General features: G+C 42.3%; 1 protein-coding gene across 5 annotated transcripts in view; it reads right to left on the reverse strand.

Moving 5' to 3' along the window:
* Positions 1-8,941: 8,941 nt before the first annotated feature.
* Positions 8,942-21,943, reverse strand: part of LOC119489708 (metabotropic glutamate receptor 7-like) — a 113,735-nt gene continuing 100,733 nt past the window's right edge. For 3 of the 5 annotated variants that reach the window (XM_037772469.1, XM_037772470.1, XM_037772466.1), the window contains 2 exons: positions 14,070-14,322; positions 8,942-9,997 (listed from right to left, as the gene is read on the reverse strand). In XM_037772469.1, the coding sequence (XP_037628397.1) occupies positions 9,861-9,997; positions 14,070-14,322 (390 nt within the window). In that variant the 3' untranslated portion in view covers positions 8,942-9,860. Of the gene's footprint in view, positions 10,099-14,069; positions 14,323-21,943 lie in introns of all 5 variants that reach the window. The other 2 variants (XM_037772468.1, XM_037772467.1) reach the window with 2 other exon arrangements.

Here is a 21,943-nt window from a genome sequence, read left to right on the forward strand (position 1 = left end):
CTGTATATCGGGACACTGACTATTAATACTCTCCAGAAAGGATCAGCTAACTGCTACAAAAGCAGCTGAGTAGTTTGAATCTACAAATGGAGTTGAGTGAATCGATAACAGCCAGTATTAGGTAATGAGGGTGTATCAGAATGTGGAGTTGAGGCTATTTTACGCCCTGCCAATCTCTCACTTCACCACCCTCCCCCCTGCTCTCATTAATAATGTACTGGGCATGAAAGTTAATGTATGTGATGAAAAATGTATAACCTCATGAAAACCTATAGGAGGATCTGACCTTTCAGTTGTTGATGTGTGTGAAGCCCTCCTGTTGTGGATGCTTGCAGCTCTGCACACAAAACCACCAGTGTCATCTGTTTTACAGCTATTCATGCTGCAATAAGAGTATACAATTTACAGATTAATACCAATGCTTTGCTTTATATTTGTTGGTAATTATTTTACAGATTTCTACATATTTAATTTGCGTGTTTATAAAACACCTGCTGTGTCTTTGTTATTTCAGACACTGGCAGAACCACTAATCAGAATGGGTGTTTTATAAGCGTGTTTATAATTCCTGGGGTCATAACAAATTCTAATTAGGCCTGTAGCTGGGCCAGGCTCTCGTTGCAAACAGGAGGGTAATTATTTCTACTGCACAGTATTATTGACACAAACTTTTCTCTTGATTAAAAAATAATAAAAAAAAGTAATCAGCCTCTGTAAACACCCTAGTGCTTGAAGAGGCGGTAAGGTGATCTGCTACTTAGCAGAAAGGATATGATGGTGGGCAGCACCAGATGATATGGACAACTCAGTAATAGGCCTCATTAGATGCCCAAAGCCCAAGAAATGTGGCACTCTGTTTCCCATTAGGCTGAAAGCACAATGATAAAAGAAAACATCATTATGATGGAGGGTAATTGTCAGGGAAGTGAGGGGTATATACAGTATATATATACACACATATACACAGTATATATACGGTATATATATACGTACATTTATATATTATTGGACAACTGTAATAAAAGCAATTATTTTTGCTGTTCAAAGGTTACATTTCCAGATGTAACCAAAAATGACTGTGCTGCTACTGAATGAGCAGGTCCCTCTTGCTTAGCAACCAACACTCCTTTATTAACTAACTGCAGTTTAACTATAACCTTTACAATTTCCTTCATTTTGCAATTTTCAGGAGCTGATCTTTAGTGCAACGATCCAGAAACTGCCCACATGGAGCAGCAACAAAATCCTCTACCCCGGCCATCATACACCATGGGTCTCTAAAGGCCCCAAACAGAACCAACAGACAGTGTTGTCCAGGTCAAGTAGTGCACAAAAGAGACAATGTTTCCCAAACTAATGTGGAAGTCCCCCTCTAACTAGACTGCCTATCCCAAACATATCTACCTCATTGAACCCTAGTCTTCATGCAGATTAGCGGGAGGCTCTTTAAACACTTACACCAGTAGCCTCGGTTAGGCCCTCAGCAAGCTGGTTACCCACCTGACCGCGTGGCCATGACAAAAGAGGGAGATGCGCACAACAAAGCCAATTAACAAATTATTAATATTAATTCAAAGAAAACACAAGAGGAAAACTTAAACTAACATGGTATGTGGAATTATTAGTAGTAGTGTAAGTGAGTGCAATGTTGTATGGTGCAGCAACACAAACTATATGTGATGGAATTTTCTATTAATTCCTCCGTCCTTGGTCGGGTCAGAGTGTTTCTCAGAGTGTCCCTCTGTTGACATTATTGGGTTGGAGTCCTGTCTAGGGGAGCCGCCGTTATCTGTACAGCTGTGTCTGTAGTGGGGACCATAGAGCCTGTCGCTGGGGCAACCAGGGTCAGAGATGCCAGAGGAACCGAATAAGTCAAAACATGATAAGGGTAAAACACTGAGCACCAGGGAGGAAGGGCAGAGTTGTGAGGCCTTCACGCAGAGAGCACCTCAATGGTGGAGACCTGACAATGCTCCTTGATCGAGCTTCAATAAATCTTCTGTGTAAGACATCAACAGCTCCGGGGCCTCTTCCTTCCTATTGAGTTAACTCAGTACCATGCAGGTCCTATACCAGTTCTACTTTTTGTATGTAAAAATGTTAAATGTTTACAAAAAGAAACCACAAAATAATAGAATTTTTTTTTTAATCAAAATTGCATTGGCACTGTTGTGGGAAAACATGGGTGGTGGTGGAAAAATACATTAATAATATCAAATGTCCAAATACTGGTGTCAGCACAACACTGAACTTAAAGTCCCGCCCCTTCCGGTGGACCATCATGGGACCTTATTTCGGACAAGACAAATTTTTTGATCCCGTTTGAATTGCACCATGAATCACACATATGATGTTTGTCAATCTAAAACATAATTTTGCAAGTCAAGAAAGTCACAGTTTGTTGTAAAACTGTTGAAGTATCAGACTTTGAAAATACGTAATTAGAAAGACTTCACACCCAAAAGTCGCGTGGTGACATCTCTTTTTCTGAAGCTACGATGCCTGTGTGTGTTTCCTACTGGGATATACTCACGACCAACGGATCTCGCTCGTTCTCTCTTCCCGGCTGATAAAAGACACTGGAGTCGCTGGATAAAACACATCAGGTAGGATAACGTTTCATCTGTACGTGGAACATAGCTAAGTTACCTAGCTGTGGACATATATTGTGCGAGACGAGAGATGTGGCTCACTGAGCGGTTTCACACGAAACTAAATGATACTACGACAAACTGTGACTTTCTTGACTTGCAAAATTATGTATATTGACAAACATCATAATTATGTGTGATTCATGGCGCAATTCAAAAGGGATCAAAAAATATATTTTTTTTACAAAATACGGTCCCATGGGGTCCACCGGGAGGGGAGGGACTTCACCTCTCTATAGCAGTATAACAGTGCAAAAAACGGTGAAAGTACTGACAGAGATGACTGTTTACCTGGGGGGGGGGGGGGGGGGGGAGCCGGAGGGTAGGTGCTACTCTTCTGCGACGACACCGTCATCAGCTGTTGCCACCGTATGAGAGCAGTGCAGAGTGGAGGCTGTGGGACACGCTCACATGCACAAACATGCACTAAAAGCACTAGCGGCCGATCCTGCTATGTCAACAAAGCACAAAGAAGCTCGGATTAATACACACGCACACACACACACACACACACACACACACACAGGGAGAGGGACTTCATTCTCTGCTCAGGTAGACATTACTCCACCATATCTTTCCATTGCAAACAATTGTTTGCTGCTATATTAATGCTCTCGATATCAAATTTAGCACCTTTAAGTTAACTTGGATTACTTCGGCTGTTGTAGGTTTTATAAGTGTAGCGGTGTGGTAGTTGCTTGTTGGTGTTTTTCTTTCTTTGACATGCTGTGTGTGTACTGCGTATAAGCCTATTTAGGACAACAACCTGTTCACATAGGGCAAAATGCTGATCCCCACAAGGTAGATTACTGTAAGATTAGGGGTAAATTAATGTAATTCAATGCATTGTCCTCCAAGTTGACAAAACAAGTGTGTTTATATTCTCTTGCAGCACTGGAAATGATCATCTGCATGCTTGTTGTCCTACCACCAACAATGACCGCAGCACCATCTTGTGAGAGAATAAAGTAAGTTCATTTGAATTCTTTGTAAAGGCTGACACAATGAGCTTGCTTGCCCTTAGCACTGAACAGGAGGTCTATTCAGAAGTACATTTTGTGATCTGTTGGTACTGGTTGTACAGCTTTTATATTCTGAGACAGGGTAGTGAGAATACAAGGCCCTGATGCAGGAGGAAACAGGGGGAAAGACGGAGATCACTGCAGTATCATCAGTAGATGGCAGTAGCAGTACACCATGGCAGAGGTACAGATTGATAACCTTTGCAGGGGATTATAATATCTTTTGTAGACAAATAACAAGTAGCCTTAAGCTGTGGTAAACAAAATACAAAACTGCAATCATCATTTATCAGATCCTGCGTGTCAAGCCAGCAAGATCCTATTATTAGATACTTGAGTTCATTTAAATTCATTATCTTCCAAGTTACCGTAACGCCACATGTGAATCAATGATCACTGATGGCTGCTATTTATTAAACAGTGCATCACCAAAGAAGTGATCCTCAGTTAATTCCCCCAGATAATAAAATGTGTCGGCTCTCCCTTACGTCACACTCATAATTAGAAAGTGAGATAAGTTATAACAACTGTGAGACTCCATAATTCAGTCACAGATTTAGAAAGTGTAGACTAATTGCATTTCGCCTCTTATCTAATAAATTGGATCCATTCCAGAGCTGGGAATGGAAATCCTCGTCGTCAGCCGTGGAAGGCGCCCCGCTCGCGTGGATGCGGTGGATTTTCAGAGGCATGACAAAGCTAAGAAGTTGGGAGGGTTTTTATAAATGACAAGGTGGAGAAAACATGACAGATGCCGCCTTGTGCACTGGCGTTAATGGTGTGAGCAGCATGCTGCATGGGCCGAGGGGCAGCAGCACACACTTGGCATGTGAGAGGTTATTAGAAACATTTACATGGCTGTGCAAACAGCAGCACTGAGGTCAGGTTAACTCCCCCGTCCCCCTTACTCTTCTCTGTAATGTCATGTCGAACCAACCTCCGCGTGACTTGCAAACATCACAGCTGAATCAACATGTTGTTTTCGCTCTAAATTATACACAACGCCGCAGCAGGATCACTGTCACTTTATGCACCATACAGCATATTCCTCCCGGTGCTGTGCGTTTAGCTGGAAACTCTTTGCCCTCTGTCATTATATGCAGTTCAAACAACACACAGCATCTCAAAATAAAACATGAGGGTTGCTCAGTATGTGGTTGCTGTACACCATTTCTACCTTTTACTGGCATTGAGTGATCTGCCAGCCTCATGTTAGCACGGGGTGATTGTGCAGAGCTTTGGTCTCGGCATCTTGCGTGCTCCCTGCTGGCCTGCTGACCAGATGGGTCAGTGAGTGTGTAGTCGGGGCCCCTTCTGTTCTCTGCGAGGGTCCACTCATGGGACCGAAACCCCAGAGATCAGAATTACAGAAGCTGGATCACAAGGTAGACGGATTGCAAGCTGAGCTGAGACAGTCACACATGTATGAATTCAGTGCACACACAGGTGCATTGATGAACATACACTGCCTTTTGCGTGGCAGAGAGTGTGTGTTGCACACATGCTGACATGTGTGTCACATTTTTACACCCTCCTGGAGGAAGGCGGATCTGTCAGAGGGCGTTATGTTTTTCCGATTAACAGGGAAATTAACACAAGAAAATGTGATTTTATTTAATAAGCTAGAAGCAGGCCCGATCCTTTGTCATTTCAGACAAGCTGTTCAGGAGGGTTACATTACCAAAGTGAGATTTTTCTTGCCATGTCATGTGGAAATTTAGTCAAGTCATCTTCAACTGTTATTGCAGTCCATTAACTCCATTGTGAAGATACATAATTGATGCAGCCTTTGGGTAGAGTTTAATCAAATGGAGAGTGCTCCACACTGAAAAATGAGACACACAATCATCAGCAATGTAGTTTTTTTTGCGTGGTACGCCGACAATTCACACTGTGAATTGATTTATAATCATTTAACTGTACACTTCCTGCACAATGCCAGCAGTAAAACTTGCAGCTTTTAAGCTTCTAAAGGTGGATTCATGTGGAGGATTTATGAGGCTGAATTAGGATCAGTTTTAAGAAGAAAAGACTACATAAAAGCATAACACCACACAGCTGTTTCTCCTAATCTACTCCCAAACAAGCGAACATGTGTGGTGTGTGATTTATTCTCTGTACCTTTCGAGTTTTCAATTTCCATCTTCGTTTGATGTGGATTTCTATCACTCTCCCTCAACTGTTCATTTCCATATCACTATTTTGTTTTCTCTTTAGGCGTTTACTTTTCTTTGAAATAACAGTGATCTGTGTGGGAAGTGGAAATGCATTGTTTATGCCATGCTCCTTGAAATCAAGGGCTTAGCTTTCTAGTTAAATTTCACAGCCAGCCAGCCAGCACTTATCTCTGTCAACTCCTGTTTAAGCCACAGATGATCTGTCTTGTTTTAAATGCTGTTGGCTCTTTGTTTGTGCCGTGAACCTGAGCTGTGGTTCGATGCTAAAAATGTACTACTTTATTATACACAATCTTTTAAAAGTGAGTTTCATCTTTCATGCAGGCAAAGCATAACAAATATGTTCACGAGATGTACGCCGGGTGCTTCTTTTTCTCCATGAATGCATTTTTCTGACAGGGGAAATTGGGGGAAAGCGGCAGATTAGTGCACCTACTCAGCTGCGAATTCTGAAGAGCATTCGTCTCAGTCAGCCGTCTTAATAACACAGCAGTCAATTAAAATCCATGAAGTCAGATATGTAATTTTCAAATAATTATTAACTGGGGGAATTAGAAGTTTGGATATCGGAGAGACGGGAGGGGAAGACAGAGAGGGAGGTGGCGAGAAGAGGTATAACAGTTATTACAGCAGAGGCAACACGTACTAAATCCCCCAGCCAAAGATGAGTGAAGATAAAGGAGGTGACTGAGCTAATTGTGTACTGTCAGAATCCATATCTCTAACGACTGTCAAATGAGCAAATTTCAAATGTATTCTCTCCACCCACCCAACTCCCCCCCAGGACTGAAAGTGGTGAGAGAGAGAGTGAGAGAGGAATAAATACCAGGAGACACTAATGTGATGAGAATGATGCCTGGTCTCTTCCGCTGATTAAAAATGCAATAACGCTGTGACAAACACACTCACGCACACACTCACTGTGCAAGCTGAGTAAAGCAATGAGTAAGTCTGTGGACCCACAGATAAGAAATGGCATCCAGTGACCCCACACAAATGTATTCACGTAGAAAAAGAGGCCCCGTATCGCTTTCTTGGATCGCTCGTAAAAAAACAAAACAGCATCTCGGCTGCAGAGCCTGTTCATAAAATGCACTCGTGATCTTCCTTTGGATGGTAATTAGTGCCTATGAGGAGATGTGGATGTTATGATTCATGTCTAACCAATGGCTATCTTACCGTACCACTAATTATAAAATCTTAGTGTCACTATGTGCTGGTAACAGTAGCTGGCCTGATTTCTGCAGAGCAGAGCAGATAGAGGAAAAAAAAAAAAGATGATGATACACAAGAAGCATCATAAGGAGGTTTTGAGTACAACATGCAGCGGGGGGAAAAATAAGAAGAGTGTCTTTATCCACCCCACGTTATATCAGGCCTCAGTTGGTCACTGACGGGAAGCAGATAAGGTTTCACTCTGGCTGGAGTTGGATAATTGGACATTTATGGAGAGATAGGAGAGCCCAGGGCCCAGGAGCCATGAAACAGAGCTAATCTAGACTCTGCATCAGTAAATTGTCTGTGAAAGAGCGCATCAGGAGTACTGACAAGATAAGGAAAGCTTTCTTCAAAGGCGGAGCCGGACCAAAGTGACATGAAAACTCAAGATATAGAAGAAAGCCTGTGCTACGCGTCACACGAGGCGCACGCTGAAAATGTACATGTCACATAGCAGCGGTGTCACCTTGTCTTCCAAACTGGGTCACGTAGGCATGTGATTCTTACAGTGAGGACACTTTTGACAACTTCATAACTAGACAGCTCTTAAGAATCCGAACTCTTGGCGAGCCGGTGTGCATTTTTATAAAATCTATTGTTCAACTTCAAATGTGCCACTCATAATAATCTGTGATTGACAGTCCTTAGCGTTTGAAAGATTTAAGTCCTCCTGGTGGAGTGCGCCTTGCTCTCAGTCCACCATGATTAGTTTCCTCCCTTTGATGTTTTCCCAGGAAACTGCTGCCTACAGAACAGGTGCATACTGAGCAGGTGGGCCCTTATGTAGGAGCCCCGAGAGTTTGGAGTAAACCATACTTCAAACTATTTTAGGGTGATGAAAAAAAAAACTGGATAGTGCCATGTTTATATATTTCCTGCATATCCAAGATCACATCTCTCAAAGTCTTTATATCAAGATCCAAAATGCTCTTGCTTGAGCAGTTTACGATTTCTTTTCTTTTTTGCTGAGCTGCAAATCTAAACTCTGTTCAGCCCCTACTGATTACTTGCACACAGACACTGACACAGGCAATTAATTTGGTGGGGGAGAGGCTAGTCTTAATTGGGCATAAGTGGGATTTTTCTTGGCTATGTACAACAGAAAATGACAGACTGTGCGTATAAGAAGTAAAGACCATCTGGTCCCAGAGGAGCTGAGAGATGCCAGACAAATGGAAAAAGAAACAACAGAAAACCTGTGTGGGTAAGGATCACAATCCCCTCTCGTTCCCACTATCGCTCTCTTTCTCTCTCTCATACACACACACACAGACGCAAAAAAAGAGGAATCAGCATCTCTCGGTCATATATCATTTGCCAATGTAACAGCCTAGAGGGAGATGCTTACCGGGTGAAGAAACAGAAGTCTCTCATGCGTGGCCTATTCATGTTTTTATATAATAATCAATATTGAATATAGAAAACATTATGCTTGCAGGCAGGCGCAGGAATAAAGAGCGGTTAGCTCGTAAAGGCTCGGCCATCAACAGGACAAATTGATCTGACATGTTATATTATTCATGTGAGGGATTGGTGGTGAGATTTGAAAGCAACAACAGCGAGAGAGAAAGAGAGAGGGAGAGAGACAACGGATGTGACAGAAAAGAGCAAAGGGTGAGTAAAGGAGTCAGCTAGTGGACATCCTCTCCTCTCGCTGGGTCTCATCTCCTCTGCATGACAGCGCTGCTCAGTGAGCTCACTAATGTGCCCCGTCACGGGGTGAGACAGTAAAACGAGCACATGGCATTTCCATCAGTTTACAGAAAGCCATAAACAACGCAGTGATTAATTGTACTTATTCATACAGCAGTTTAAACACGCCATGCTGGGAAACACAAACATGCCCACTCACACGCACGCACAAGCACAGAAATAACTATGATATACTGCCTGGTTTAATTGTATAAAAGATAACAAAATGATTTTATTACATGTTCATAATTTGACAGACATCACAACATACTTGCATGATTGCTCTGATAATAATGTTTCCCACACCATAATTAGGCATAATATACCCAGTACGAAACTATATAAAACAAACATGCTTGCAGATACAAGGAGGGGCGGGGGTGGTCAAGTCAACAACAGATTAAAGCCATATTCTGTCATTTTAATGAAGTCTAGGTTCTGGAAAAAGAAAACAAACGGCAGAATGATGCTGAAGCTTATTATCATTTTCAGAATTTATTTCTCTTTTTTTTTGTTGTTGTTTACATCAAATAGAACAGACATACATTGGCACATGCAAAGTGAACACTTTGTGGTGCTTTTTCATTACCATCCAAATCCAATTTGAACAAAGACTGGATATCTATTTTTGTACTCCAAACATGAAAATACTCTCAAATATTTACAAAAAAAATATACTTACAATGCCCATCACTCTAACATCATAATCATCTGGGACTGGTTTTGAGTTGATTTCAGTAAAACAAAGTACTGTATGTGGCAGAGCTTGCTGTTCAAGGTAATTAAATCAACTGCAAGAAAAAGAGGCACAGAAGAAAAATCACTTAAACAATACAAAACAGAAATCAGATAATGGGAACCCCAAGAGAATATGGCTTTAATGACATTTCAAAAGAAAATATCTTGAAAGCAGATCCACTGTCCTTTTTTTGTTTTTTTGTTTTGCGGTTTGTCCTCGTTCACAGTGACCCCTTTTAGCAGGCAAGTTGTTCTCTGTCAGAGAGAAGGGGGCCACGACACAAGTTTAAAACCCTACAGTTTGGTTTGGTGAGGCCGACCCAGACACACTGGCCTACAGCTGTGCTAGCCTCCGTCAGGACTCATGTATCATGTCTGGATGAAGGTTGGTTGCTATCCACAGTCCTGGAGTGCATAGGTACTGCAGGTGGTGCTGGGATGCCTGCGCTCGCTCTCCTGTCTCTGTCTGTCTTTCTCTGTTCCTCTAGAGCTCCCCTCCCTTTTCAAAATCACAGATAAAAGGACAAACAGCATTCATTTTTCAAGCAGATCAGATCCTGAGGTTGTTGTAACTCACATATGTTTTCTTGGTTGCTTGACCTGAGAACAGAGTAAAAAAAGACTCAGATTAAACAAAACACAAAGAAGAAGCATCTTGGAAGAAACAACTGCCTTTTTTGTAAACTCTTCCGACTGTGCTGTGCATTCTTTATCACCAGCTGTGTGCAATCATATGCAATATTTTCTGGCCTAGTGTATCATTTCAACTCACAATGCCCCCGTGTGCAGCCTTAGTTTCTATTTTCAGATGTTAACTAGCGATAAAAAACACAAACACCACGCAAGTGAGCACCGAACAAATGCTGGGGCATGCAATGTGATCCCAGCCTGGATTGCCATGGAAACATATCAGAATGTGGCTGAGTGCCTAGGTGCTGTGTGTGTGTGTGTGTGTGTGTGTTTGTGTGCGTCCTCCTGTGTATCTGTATCGTTATGAGAACCAATTTGAGTCTCAAACCTTCGCACTGAAGGCATTTCTAGCTCATCATGACTCCTTTAAAAGCTGGTTTAGGGTCGGCGATGTTGCGGCGGCTCAGATGGGAATGAGGAAAATGTAAAATCAGTGGACCAAAATCGAGTATAAGGACGTGTGTGTGTGTGGAGAAGGACCATGTACATTTTCTTAATCACAGACATTGCCATAAATTCTCACTCTACTGCTTTAATGTTGCTATGGCGACCAGCTCCCATGGGCTATGCAATTAAAGTCGCACCATTTCTTTACAGCTGCATTTTGTAATCATGGCCAGCAAGTAGGATGAATAAAACATTAGTAAATGTACAAAAGATTCTTGCTGTTAACCATAAACAGTCTTCAGGAAGAGCAGTCTTTTTTTTAGCTAGACGCTGTGTGTGTGTGTGTGTGTGTGTGTGTGTGTGTGTGCGTGTGTGTGTGTGTGTATGTGTGTGTGTGTTTACTTGTCTGGGATTGAGACATCTCCCTACGCTACCATCTTAATTTTTAATATCGATAGCTTATTATTCATCTCATCCCACAGCTTTTCTTATATTTCGTTGTGTGTTTTTTGCCAGGTTCTGTTTCCTTCCCACAGTACTCATTGTTCATGAAATGAAATTGATCTGAAAAGCATCACACATGCCTGCTTTGGTTGATCTATGTTGGGGGGGGAAAAAAAAAAACCCAGCACAGTGAAGGATTTCAACATCTCTGATTGGCGAGGTCTTTTAGAGGCGTAATCATGAAGATATTACACCGAGCTGCTAATGCTCTTAATCCCATAAATCACTCCGAGGCATCTCACACGGGGCTGATGGGTCCTGAAAGGGAAGTATTTGGCGCTCTGACGGTTACAGGAATTGACGGACAGTCTCCAGGGATGGTCGAGGCACAGTTCAGGTTTCGGGGCGGTCATGCACATAAATTCGCCATTAATAAATGTCACTTCTTCTGCCGCTAAAAAAGAAGGGCAAGAGGAGGAGAGAGTGTGCTGGGAGGGGAGACGAGGCGAGAAGACATTCGTGTAGGAGAGACAGAAGGTGAGAGACACACAGAGCAGATGACACGGTGCACTTTTGGGAGGGCTTCGCGGAGACCACATGCCCTGCTTGGGGACTTTTGATGTGCTGCTGCGACAGATGTTAAGGTTTCACCCTCAATGCAGAGTGAATTTGCTCATTGAGCCACATGTGTGCAGGGAAGGATCTATTCCCCATGCCCTGATACACTTGCATCAGCTCTCTGATTTATACGAGCGCAACTCGCACTTCCAGTCACACACAGATGCGCACATTGGAAACCGCACGCACAGATGCACACACCCACAGTCGCACGCATACACAAGCTTATTCGGCTCCTGACAGATGAGTGTGACAACTGTTGGGTGTTTGGAGATATTCCCAGGAAAATCTGTCATCTCATAGGCATAATTCAAAGAGGGGTTGAGGGGCTGGCGCACCTGTGGGTGCCATGATCGCTCTGTGTGATTAGAAGCTTTGCGGGAGAGGAGGCCTTTGGAGACTGTGATGTGCGATTTGCATGAGCTGTCAATCATCTCTCTGTCTTCATCCTGACAACTAGAGAAGAGCAAAGAGCTTCCATGGCAACGTCGGTCTAAATTCCAGCTTTTGCAGTTTTTTTTTTCCCTCCTCTAAAACCCTTTTGAGTGTTGGTGTTTCTCACCACAAACAAACACGATATCACCTAACTGTGGAAGTACGTAGGCTTCCCCACTCACATACTAATACCAAGTATTATCTTTGCTAACAGGATCATGCTTACTGTTTCAGATGAAGGGTGGTATGAGTAACACACAGCCACAGAGACAGATTATTTCCTACCATTCCTCGGCTTTGTCGCAGGAACCACAGAGCGAGCCCCCCCACCCTCCATCTTCTTTCATGCTCACTGCCGTGCACTTGAACTAAAGGTCTAACCATTTATCAGGAACCTAAGATAACTGGGTCCATTCTAGAGGACATTATATATACTTTTTTTTTACACAAGTAGCCACCCAATTAAATTGCAGGAATGGGACTTTATAGTACATTAAAGGAAATGTGAGAAAGACTAGAAAGATATATATGTGGATCTCACCTCCTGGCTCTCTGTGGTCTGTATAACACCCTGATCTCTATATAAGCTTTAATAACTCATTGTAGACTAAATGGACGGATTGCGCCTCCTGTAACCAAGAAATAGTTGATAGGAAACCATGTGGGTGTGATTAATGTATTTTATCAAAACGACTCTGGTGCATAATTGGGCTTGATCATCGCACAATGAACTGTGATGAATTTAAGCTAACTGTGACCAAACATAGAAAACATTCTTGATGTGTTTTACAAATGGCTAATTATTGCGCTCTGAGCTTTCTGATCACACATGACATGTGGTCTAATGTAAACTGAAATGTGTTTGGTTCTTGGTGCATACTGTACGTATGTGATTCTCTCACCAGGCAGCTGTTGTCAGACATGCACACAGAATTCTGCATCCAAACTATTACCTTCAGGTAGACGTTTCAGAGCCAGTAAAGGTAAAAACAAACTGCTTTAAGTTTTCCTTCCAACCAACATCTATACTCAACAAGAAACAGGTTAATCCTTGCTTATGTAGTTCATAGGAAGGAGACACTGTTCTTTCTTCATTTTCATAATGCCTATGTATTTATAGTAGGGCTGTCAAAGTCAACACAGATTCATTTTAACGCCACTACTAGCTTTAAAGCATTAACGCAACTTGAAATTTCTAGGTTGTAGCGGGCTCAGTTTTAAAGCTAGAGTGAAGATACTGGCATCATACGAAACTAGAAAAAACCTAAGGAATCCATTTATACCAACTAAAGGAGGCTAAATAACGCTCCAAACTTACGCTAAATTTTGGCAGGAAAAAACTGACATTTTCAAAGGGATCCCTTGACCTCTGACCTCAACATATGTGAATGAAAATGGGTTCTATGGGTACCCACGAGTCTCCCCTTTACGGACATGCCCACTTTATGATAATCACATGCAGTTTGGGGCAAGTCATAGTCAAGTCAGCACACTGACACACTGACAGCTGTTGTTGCCTGTTGGGCTTCAGTTTGCCATGTTATGATTTGAGCATATTTTTTATGCTAAATGCAGTACCTGTGAGGGTTTCTGGATTATATTTTTAATAGTTTTGTGTTTTAATACATTTCTAATAATAAATATATACATACATTTGCATAAAGCAAGCATATTTGCCCACTTCCATGTTGATAAGAGTATTAAATACTTCAAATCTCCCTTTAAGGAACATTTTAAACAGGTAAAAAATTAGTGATTAATCACAATTAAATATTTTAATCGATTGACAGCCCTAATTTATAGTTTTTATCTCACAAGGCATGTGTAATAATTTACACATATTTCTTCTTTGTATTGTTTGTATTGTCTTCTTTGTATGCCATTTATGATTGTCTTTGGCTACATATTATTTTAAGTTGATTGCAGCTGTGTGTACCACTATTGCCCAAGTCCCTTGGGGACAATAAAATATATCTTATCTTATCTCATCTACTTACTCATGGGGTCAGCAGCGGGGTTCTCACACAGCTCAGTCTTAGCCTCTCCGTTGGGCCTCTCGTTGGGCTTCTGGGACAGACGTGATGACATTGTGGCAGCTGTGACCACAGCCTTGAAGCTACGCTTCCTCTTCTGTACGTTCATCTCAGGGTGGAAGATAATGATGTACACCTTGGGCATGTAGAGCATGCCCAGTGCTACCGAGGCACTGAGGTTCATGGAGATGGTCAGGGTGGTTGTCTGAATGTACAGCTGAAAGAAAGCACAGACAGGTGAAAAAGTGATTTTAATACAGACTGGAATGGATACAAACATAATATAAATGGGCAATTTATTTTTTATGGGATTTGGCAGCTTTATGAGGCAGACAAATAAGTAATTTTAAAACCTTATCAAGAAAAAGGAGAGACAAGACAGCTATGATGGCTTAACATCTGTGGCCAATTACAAAATAGTCACACTGTTGAGCACAGTGATGAGGCAAAACCTAATAATAACCATCGCCTGATAACAGAATGTGAGCATCCAGCGAAAAAAAGTCATTGGTCGTTGTCCTTTCTTCAATCCTGAGTGTGAAACTCCTCTAAAAAAAGACCCGCATCATTAAAGAATATGACAAAAATATGACAAATTCTTCTTTTGATAATGTTACATTATTATCAGTTACATAGGTGTTGTGGATATTTGTGTAGCCGTTGGGAAAGGAGCAGCCATGCGTACGGTAACATCATCCAGCAGCATTTATTAAAGCCTGACCTGCAGCTACTCAGTCAAGTCGAAGACGGTTCAAGCGTATTAATGACAATAGCAGAGGCATCACCATGACTTTATCAAAATGTCCTCACACGGCCTTCTTTCTACCGGTCCACTCTCGACTAGACTGATAGACTACGCTGTCTGTGACATGTTGCAATCACCTTTCCTTTCCCTTCATATCAAATCTTTTATCTCACCACTCAAGCATTCATCAGGCCAATATACAGCCGCTGAGCTACTTCTTCCTCCACTAACAATTCCTCCAGCCGGGTGCATTTCAATGTAAATTCCTCCCAGAGTAGAGCAAGGACTAAGAACACTGCAGTATACAGCAGGTCTACATTTGTTTTTCTGCAGCTCTGCACACAGTGGAGTGCAGCCTGTGAACGGCTCCCGCTGCGTTAAGTGGTAAGATCATTCACAAGATTTCCATTCATGTGAGCCTTACACAGGTATATCCTCCATAGCGGTCTTATTCAGAGGTTACACAACACCTTTAACACTGATGTGTGGTAATTACGAGCTTACATAACCCAGATTAAGGTTAACACAAATTTTATAGCGTCTCCATCAAAAGGTGGTGATTTCACTAAGAGGTAGTGAAGGCAGTAATTCAGCACGCAAGAGCCTCTTTTTTCATTTAAGGGTCTTGGAGGAGAAAGAATGAAAGCTTCAAGAGGGGACGTTATTGTTTCAAGAGCAGATCACGGAAGCTCCCTCGCTAATCTACTGCACTTGAAAGCATCAGATGTCACTTATATGCTGCCAGCCACTGGTGATGTGAACGGGGAGAGGATACGATTGTAAACACATTAGCCGCCACAATGTATCTGCAGAGGGGCGAGATGCTCACTGACTCAGTGAGAGGAGGAAATGTCACCATTTGCATACAGTTTTTCTTGGTAAATAGCACGACTAATGGTAATTTCTTTCATACGAGGAAGACTCATTGACATGCCAGTCATGCCTTTGTGTTCCAATCTCCACCAATCAATCAGATGCGAGATATCATCAACATGCCAATGCACTCAACTGCCTCCTTCTCTCTCCGTCCCCTCCTGTTTCTGTGTGGAGCAGCATCAGAGGCAGTAATCTGGCTGGCGCACCATGCATTAATAACTGTATGAATATCACAATGGTGCACTCTGTTCTGTGTCACTCCAAGCTGAGGGGAAATGTTGCGCTTTCTCGCGCGTCTTAGCTGTGAAACCGTGGCGTTTATGATCGGGGCAGCCGATCAAAGCGTTGCGAGGAGTACACGTGGCGTCAAATATGATCACCAGAGAATCTCCGCCCTGCGCTGTATTTCTATGTTTGGTAGTTGGTAACCTGTCTGGTATCCATAGCAACACTACAGAGTTTGGTGCGAGCAACGAAACATGGCTGGAATAAGCTTTTAATGAGATTCTGATACCTTAGACGCTGCGATGCTGACCCTATCAGAACTGATTTATTGACCATGCAGGAGAGTTGATTCGGGAGCAGGCGCACAATACGTATTAGGTGCTTACTCATACTCAAGCAAACACACACACACACACATACAAACACCAAAAAAAACGTGTAGATATGGAGGCTCTCACTCCCTCTAATTCTGCCACACATGCGCACAAACACACACAAACACACCAAACCAAATCCTTTTTCTTACTGCCTCTAATCACCGAGACATGGGTTTTTCATTGTGCCTCTCGATGAGCTTGACCCAAATTCGTAGCCCCTCTCACCCACCACTCGAATGTTTAGCTTGTCACAGAACATTCATAATTAATTCCTGTTGCTTTAACATAAATAAATACATGAAGTCATTTTCACAACTGCTTGGCAACTCTCTATTTATAGCCGCGGTAATGATTTATTAACGTCCTCATCAAGAATCAAATCAAACGGCTGCTTTTGAATTTTACATCTCGCTGACAAGACAAATGCCAACATCCAGCCACAACGAGCGACGTGTCATCCATTTAGACAAAAACCTGTTGAGGGTAATCCTCATAATTATACCCACCAGGGATATACTTACTGCAAAGGCAATTTAGTTGGGTATGGTTGAGTACTATAAATGCACACAGCGATAAGGACTTGATTCAGTAAGTGACAATTAGGATGCTCTCTGCCCCGTTAGAGAATGCCTTCAATAATGGATCCAGGGGATTTGCAGTCTCCTCTCAACTACCTGGATGATGTCTTGTTGTTTTGCTTGTCCTACTTTCTAGCCAGGCTCATGTCATGAATAACTCTGTCTGGCTTTGAGCCGCAAAGCTCCTATACCATATTGGAGACACCGCTGTGTGGACGGTGTCCCCCTCATTTTGAGCAGGAGGTCCCCAATTCTGGGCTTCAAGATAAAGATAAAGAGGTTGTGACACATATAAGCCACTCTGCATGTGTTAGAGCAAGTCATTAATAGAAAAAACAATCTGAGGACGTCGCAATTGATGTTTCCTCGACACAATTTGTCGTAATATATTGTTTACACCTGTCTTTATGGTGATATCTTTGTTGTCAAAATCGGAAATTGGTACTGAGCATTCAGGAGATACGACATGTTTTTGTAATATAAGCCCTGCCAACAGCATTTGAGCTAACTTTGAGGGCCAGCTATGGAACATCAACAATCCCAAAAAGTTACTTTAGAGATGATCTGAACCAAATTTGGTGACGATTGCTAAAAATTTGTAGGAGTAGTAGCAAAAAAAATCTGATTTATACAAATTAAAAAAGGCGGAAAATCATTTTGGATGCAAATGGGTGTGGCTTATATAGATAGATCTGTATGGATCACAGAATCCAGGGAAACATTATTTTGTTTCTGAGAGTTCAGGTTCATAAATTGCAAATCAAAACGTAAAGTTCATTTTTATAGCGACACCATCTGGTCAAATAGCACCACATTCAACACCGCACACCCTTTGGTCCCCAGCAATACACCCATCTAATGAGAAGTAGTTCGGATGAACGACTCTCGAGATATGTAAAGGACGTACAGAACGACAGACAGACTAGAGATTAGTTAGACTATCTCCATGAGGGAAGGTCAAATCTAATACAGGATCTTATATGTTCTTCATTATTCATTTATTTCAAATTATAGCCGAGCTACAATAATTGAGAGATGTGTTCACATTGTTACGGTTTATTTCCCAGGACTGGGTTACATTACAGAAATAGATTGTCTCCCACCTGTAAAGGACATAAAAGAGAAGATTTCATGTTCTCAGTGGAGAGGCGTGCCACAGCCCACAGAGGGTTTCCAACATCATTACTGTGTGTGCAACACTGAACAATTGATTTGTTGTGTGTGGCATGTTTTGTAAAATGATGTGGTTGGATAGGGCTATGATAATTTGATGCAGCCGAGTCAAATTACCTGCTTTTTTAATTATCTTTTTTTGCTTTTTTTTAAAGCCAGACTTGTGGCTTGACAGTGTTTACTTAAAGTCTGCTATGTAAATGGTTATTTATTCATTTTGGCATCATAGTTGTGCATACAGTAATACCTTGGTAATTAGTTATTTGCCTATACTCCAAATCAAAATAGGAAAAGTGTAATACATCATCATAACCTCTACTTTGTGGCTCTGAGTGTTGTACAGCAACAGCAATGTCACACTCTCTCCCACTTGGTAAATAAATCCTCTTCATCTTGAGAGATGTTCAACACCTATTTTCAAAACTAAAACTTACAACTTTATCCTTCTTTCCATTACACTTGACCAGTTTCAGCTTTTTGCCTGCAGGTTGCCTCTGGTGCAATCTGCCCAGGCTTTCAACTTTCAAGCATAAAACAACTGATAGAAAGAAGAAGAAATTCACATGTTATTTTCAAAAGGCTCCACATTTCTGGAATAATTGTCAAGTCCAACTCCCGTCAAGTGCAGTTGTTTTTGAGAGAGCGAGAGAGAGACGGGAGGATTACAAGTTGCAAATTTAATTTTACCTGCTGAAAGCTGGGATGAGAAAGTTTTAGCCGTGTATAGTTAGTCATTACTAATGAAACTTGGCAGCATGGTCTCTCCTCAAGAAGGCTTGTGGGTACAGGAGACATCTTAAAAGAGCCTAAGTGGTTTCTGTACACGTATTGAGGTATGTTCGTTTCCATGACATGAAGTTCTCCTTTAAGCGTGACTGAATCTTGAAGGTGTTTTACAAGAAAGTGTCTGTGTAGATCGTTTCCACCTCAGGGGAAAATGTTTCATTATATCATCATCCTGCTCTTCTCAACTGTAAGAAACGTTCTGTTTTGTGGTCAAAGACATTACCGAATAAGAGACTTCTCGTGTTCAGTGACAGCAAAAATTTGCAGTCATGTAAAAAACAGTTTTTGTGACTTTGGTAACGCTGTTTTTTCACATTTCTACGTCGTCTGATGGTTCAAAGGTCTGTTTGAGCACGCGACTCGCAGGCCTGGAGTTTGTTTCAAAAGTCGGTTGATCTCCGGGCCTGAGGACAGCTGAATTTGGATGCTGGTGACTCTCACAGTCATTAACTTGAGAGTGTTGAGTAGTTGGCTGAGCACATGCAGGTGCACAGGAGGCGGAGGGGATGCTCTGTGATCTTTTGTTACCATTTTTCGCATGGCTACCCTCAACATGACTTTGGATGGGCTGAACAGAGGGGCGGGGGAGAGAGTCACAGGTGTGGAAAACAAGGGCATCTAAATGGAGTTGAGTTAAAGAAATCCCACTCAGTGCACAGTAACGACTTCTGCTACAATACAATACAGAAAAACAACACAAACAGCCATCTGAATGTTTTTGGATTATCACTGGCAGCTGGCGACATATCATCCCAGTGTTTTCATCAATCTTTTGATAACGGACAACCTGGGGTGAGAGATTATTTAAATCTGTGTGAGTGTTTATCCACATCTGCACTTCAAAACACAGCAGGTCCTTATAAAATGAGCATTTACCAGTGGGCAACTTCCAAGTCTGAGAAGTGAAGCCAATGCAGAAGTGCCTTAAACTTGCACTCTTTCTAATAGCCAGCAGGGGGCGACTTCTCTGGTTGCAAAAAAAAGTCTGATTATATAGAAGTCTATGGCCTTGTTCAGACCTGGTATTAACATGCTGTCCTCAGTAATTGGATCCCAAGTGGACAGCTCTAAGTACGTCTGTTCATACCTGGCATTAGAATGCGTCTCCACACTCCTCTTCAGTGGCCACTTGTGATCTGATCTCACTTCCCCGCTCTATATGCAAATAAACACGTAGTAAACACACGACATACAGCAGCCATTGTGACGTACTATTAAATGAATGTCAGTAGTAGTATCCTACATATTCCTGAATTCTGGTACATTGTATTAACATCAAAATAAAAGGTTATTGTACCAGCGTACCCTGGGGACCTCCGCACTGCCGGCACCGCTGCTTTTGCCAGACAGCAGCGGGACACATAGCTCCAGAGAGCCGGGGATGACAGAGAACTGGCAGGCGGGCGGGTGTCATGTCCGTGCAAAGCAGCGGAAAAACAACAATGACACATCTCCGACAATATGATAATAATGCACTTCGCGTGCCTAGTCTGATAGTCTGTAGATATGTAGCCTATAAACAAGATATATTTTAATAAAATACAGTTGTACCAACAGGATACAGTAGAGCACAGAGGCCGTTTCCATGCTGACAAGCGCCCGTGTCTGCCTGTTTATTCACCTGAGGGGTGCGCTGATCCCACAGATCCCAGCGGGACATCAGTTGATAGGCGGCCCTTAATGTGGCCCAGGACGCATTCGTGTACACACTGCTAAAAGAATGTGGCCATATGTGGCCCAGACCACCTCTGAATGTGGTCTGAAAGATCCAATCTCAATGCGTCTTGAGTGTGTTCACACCTGTACTTAGCGCTGTCCACTTGTGATCCGATCACTGAGGACGCATGTTAATACCAGGTCTGAACAGGGCCTATGAGAAAATGACCCTACTTCTTACTTGATTTATTACCTCAGTAAATATTGTAGACTTGAGTTTATGGTCTCAATACAGCATGATGTTCATTTAGTAAATTACGGTATGATTTAGAGTCAAATAGACCATAAAGCAGGGGATGCTTTAGGGCGCGGCTACCTTGTGATTGACAGGTCGCTACCACAGCGTTTTTCTGTCTGGGAAGTTGTCTGTGTTTTTGTCGTAGAACTTCAACCCTTTTATAGTATATTTTCAGTTCATGAAAGTTAATTATAACCTTTTTGGTCGCCAGAAAATGTCTTATTCACTATTCGGTTGTACTTAGCTCCACCAAGACCCACTAAGACCCTACTTACTCTACTTAGACCCTCTCGTGTCACTTCTGGTTGCAAAAAATCAACATGGCGATGTTCCAACATGGCGATCCCAGTTAGCCTCTAATAGTTCATTCACGTGCACACACACTCACACAGCATCAATCTCATCTATCACTAATGACACCAATATTCTTGGTGAAGTATTCATGAATAGATCTGTGAGATGTTGTGAGGAATGTGTTCTCATACTGCAAACTTAAATAATCATAGCTTCACTTCACCTTAACTACACTGCGGCCTCTGCAAAGAATGTTATGAAGACATGCAAAGGCACTTCTCACTTGTAGTGGCTAGGGAGTAAGCATAAATGCGCCCATGAAGGCCATTACACCGGGATGCTGTGGTGTGAACTGGAGGTGAGTGTACGGCGGGAGCTGGTGCGACGAAAGAGTTAACTGAATAAAGGGGAAAGATAAACACATTACTGCCTCGCTAGTCGCCGCGAGTAACATAATGAACTCCTAATCGCTGCTGAGGGTGTAATTCATCTATGAAATCAGCAGCAAATTGAGATGAGGAAAATCAGTTTCTGATCCATCTCATGCGGTAGCTTAGCGGGGAAGGATATTGAACGGCGGGCCTCTCAAAAGGTTAGGAGTAACACTTTCCTGTCAGCATCGATATTCTGTCAGTGGAAAACTTCCCCTCCGCTCCGTCTCGTGCGCGCGGCTTGCCGAGCAGCACGCGCGGCTCACGAGTCCAGCCGATGGATGCATCTGTATTCTGCCCAGTGTCGGGCAGATAAGCAATGACTAGCGCGTCGGGTCAGGATGTCATATTCTCAATCAACTCCAGTAACACCCAGTGTCAAATGCTTTGTTGAGTAGA

This window comes from Sebastes umbrosus, chromosome 6 (assembly GCF_015220745.1).
Source record: "Sebastes umbrosus isolate fSebUmb1 chromosome 6, fSebUmb1.pri, whole genome shotgun sequence".
Taxonomy (NCBI): domain Eukaryota; kingdom Metazoa; phylum Chordata; class Actinopteri; order Perciformes; family Sebastidae; genus Sebastes; species Sebastes umbrosus.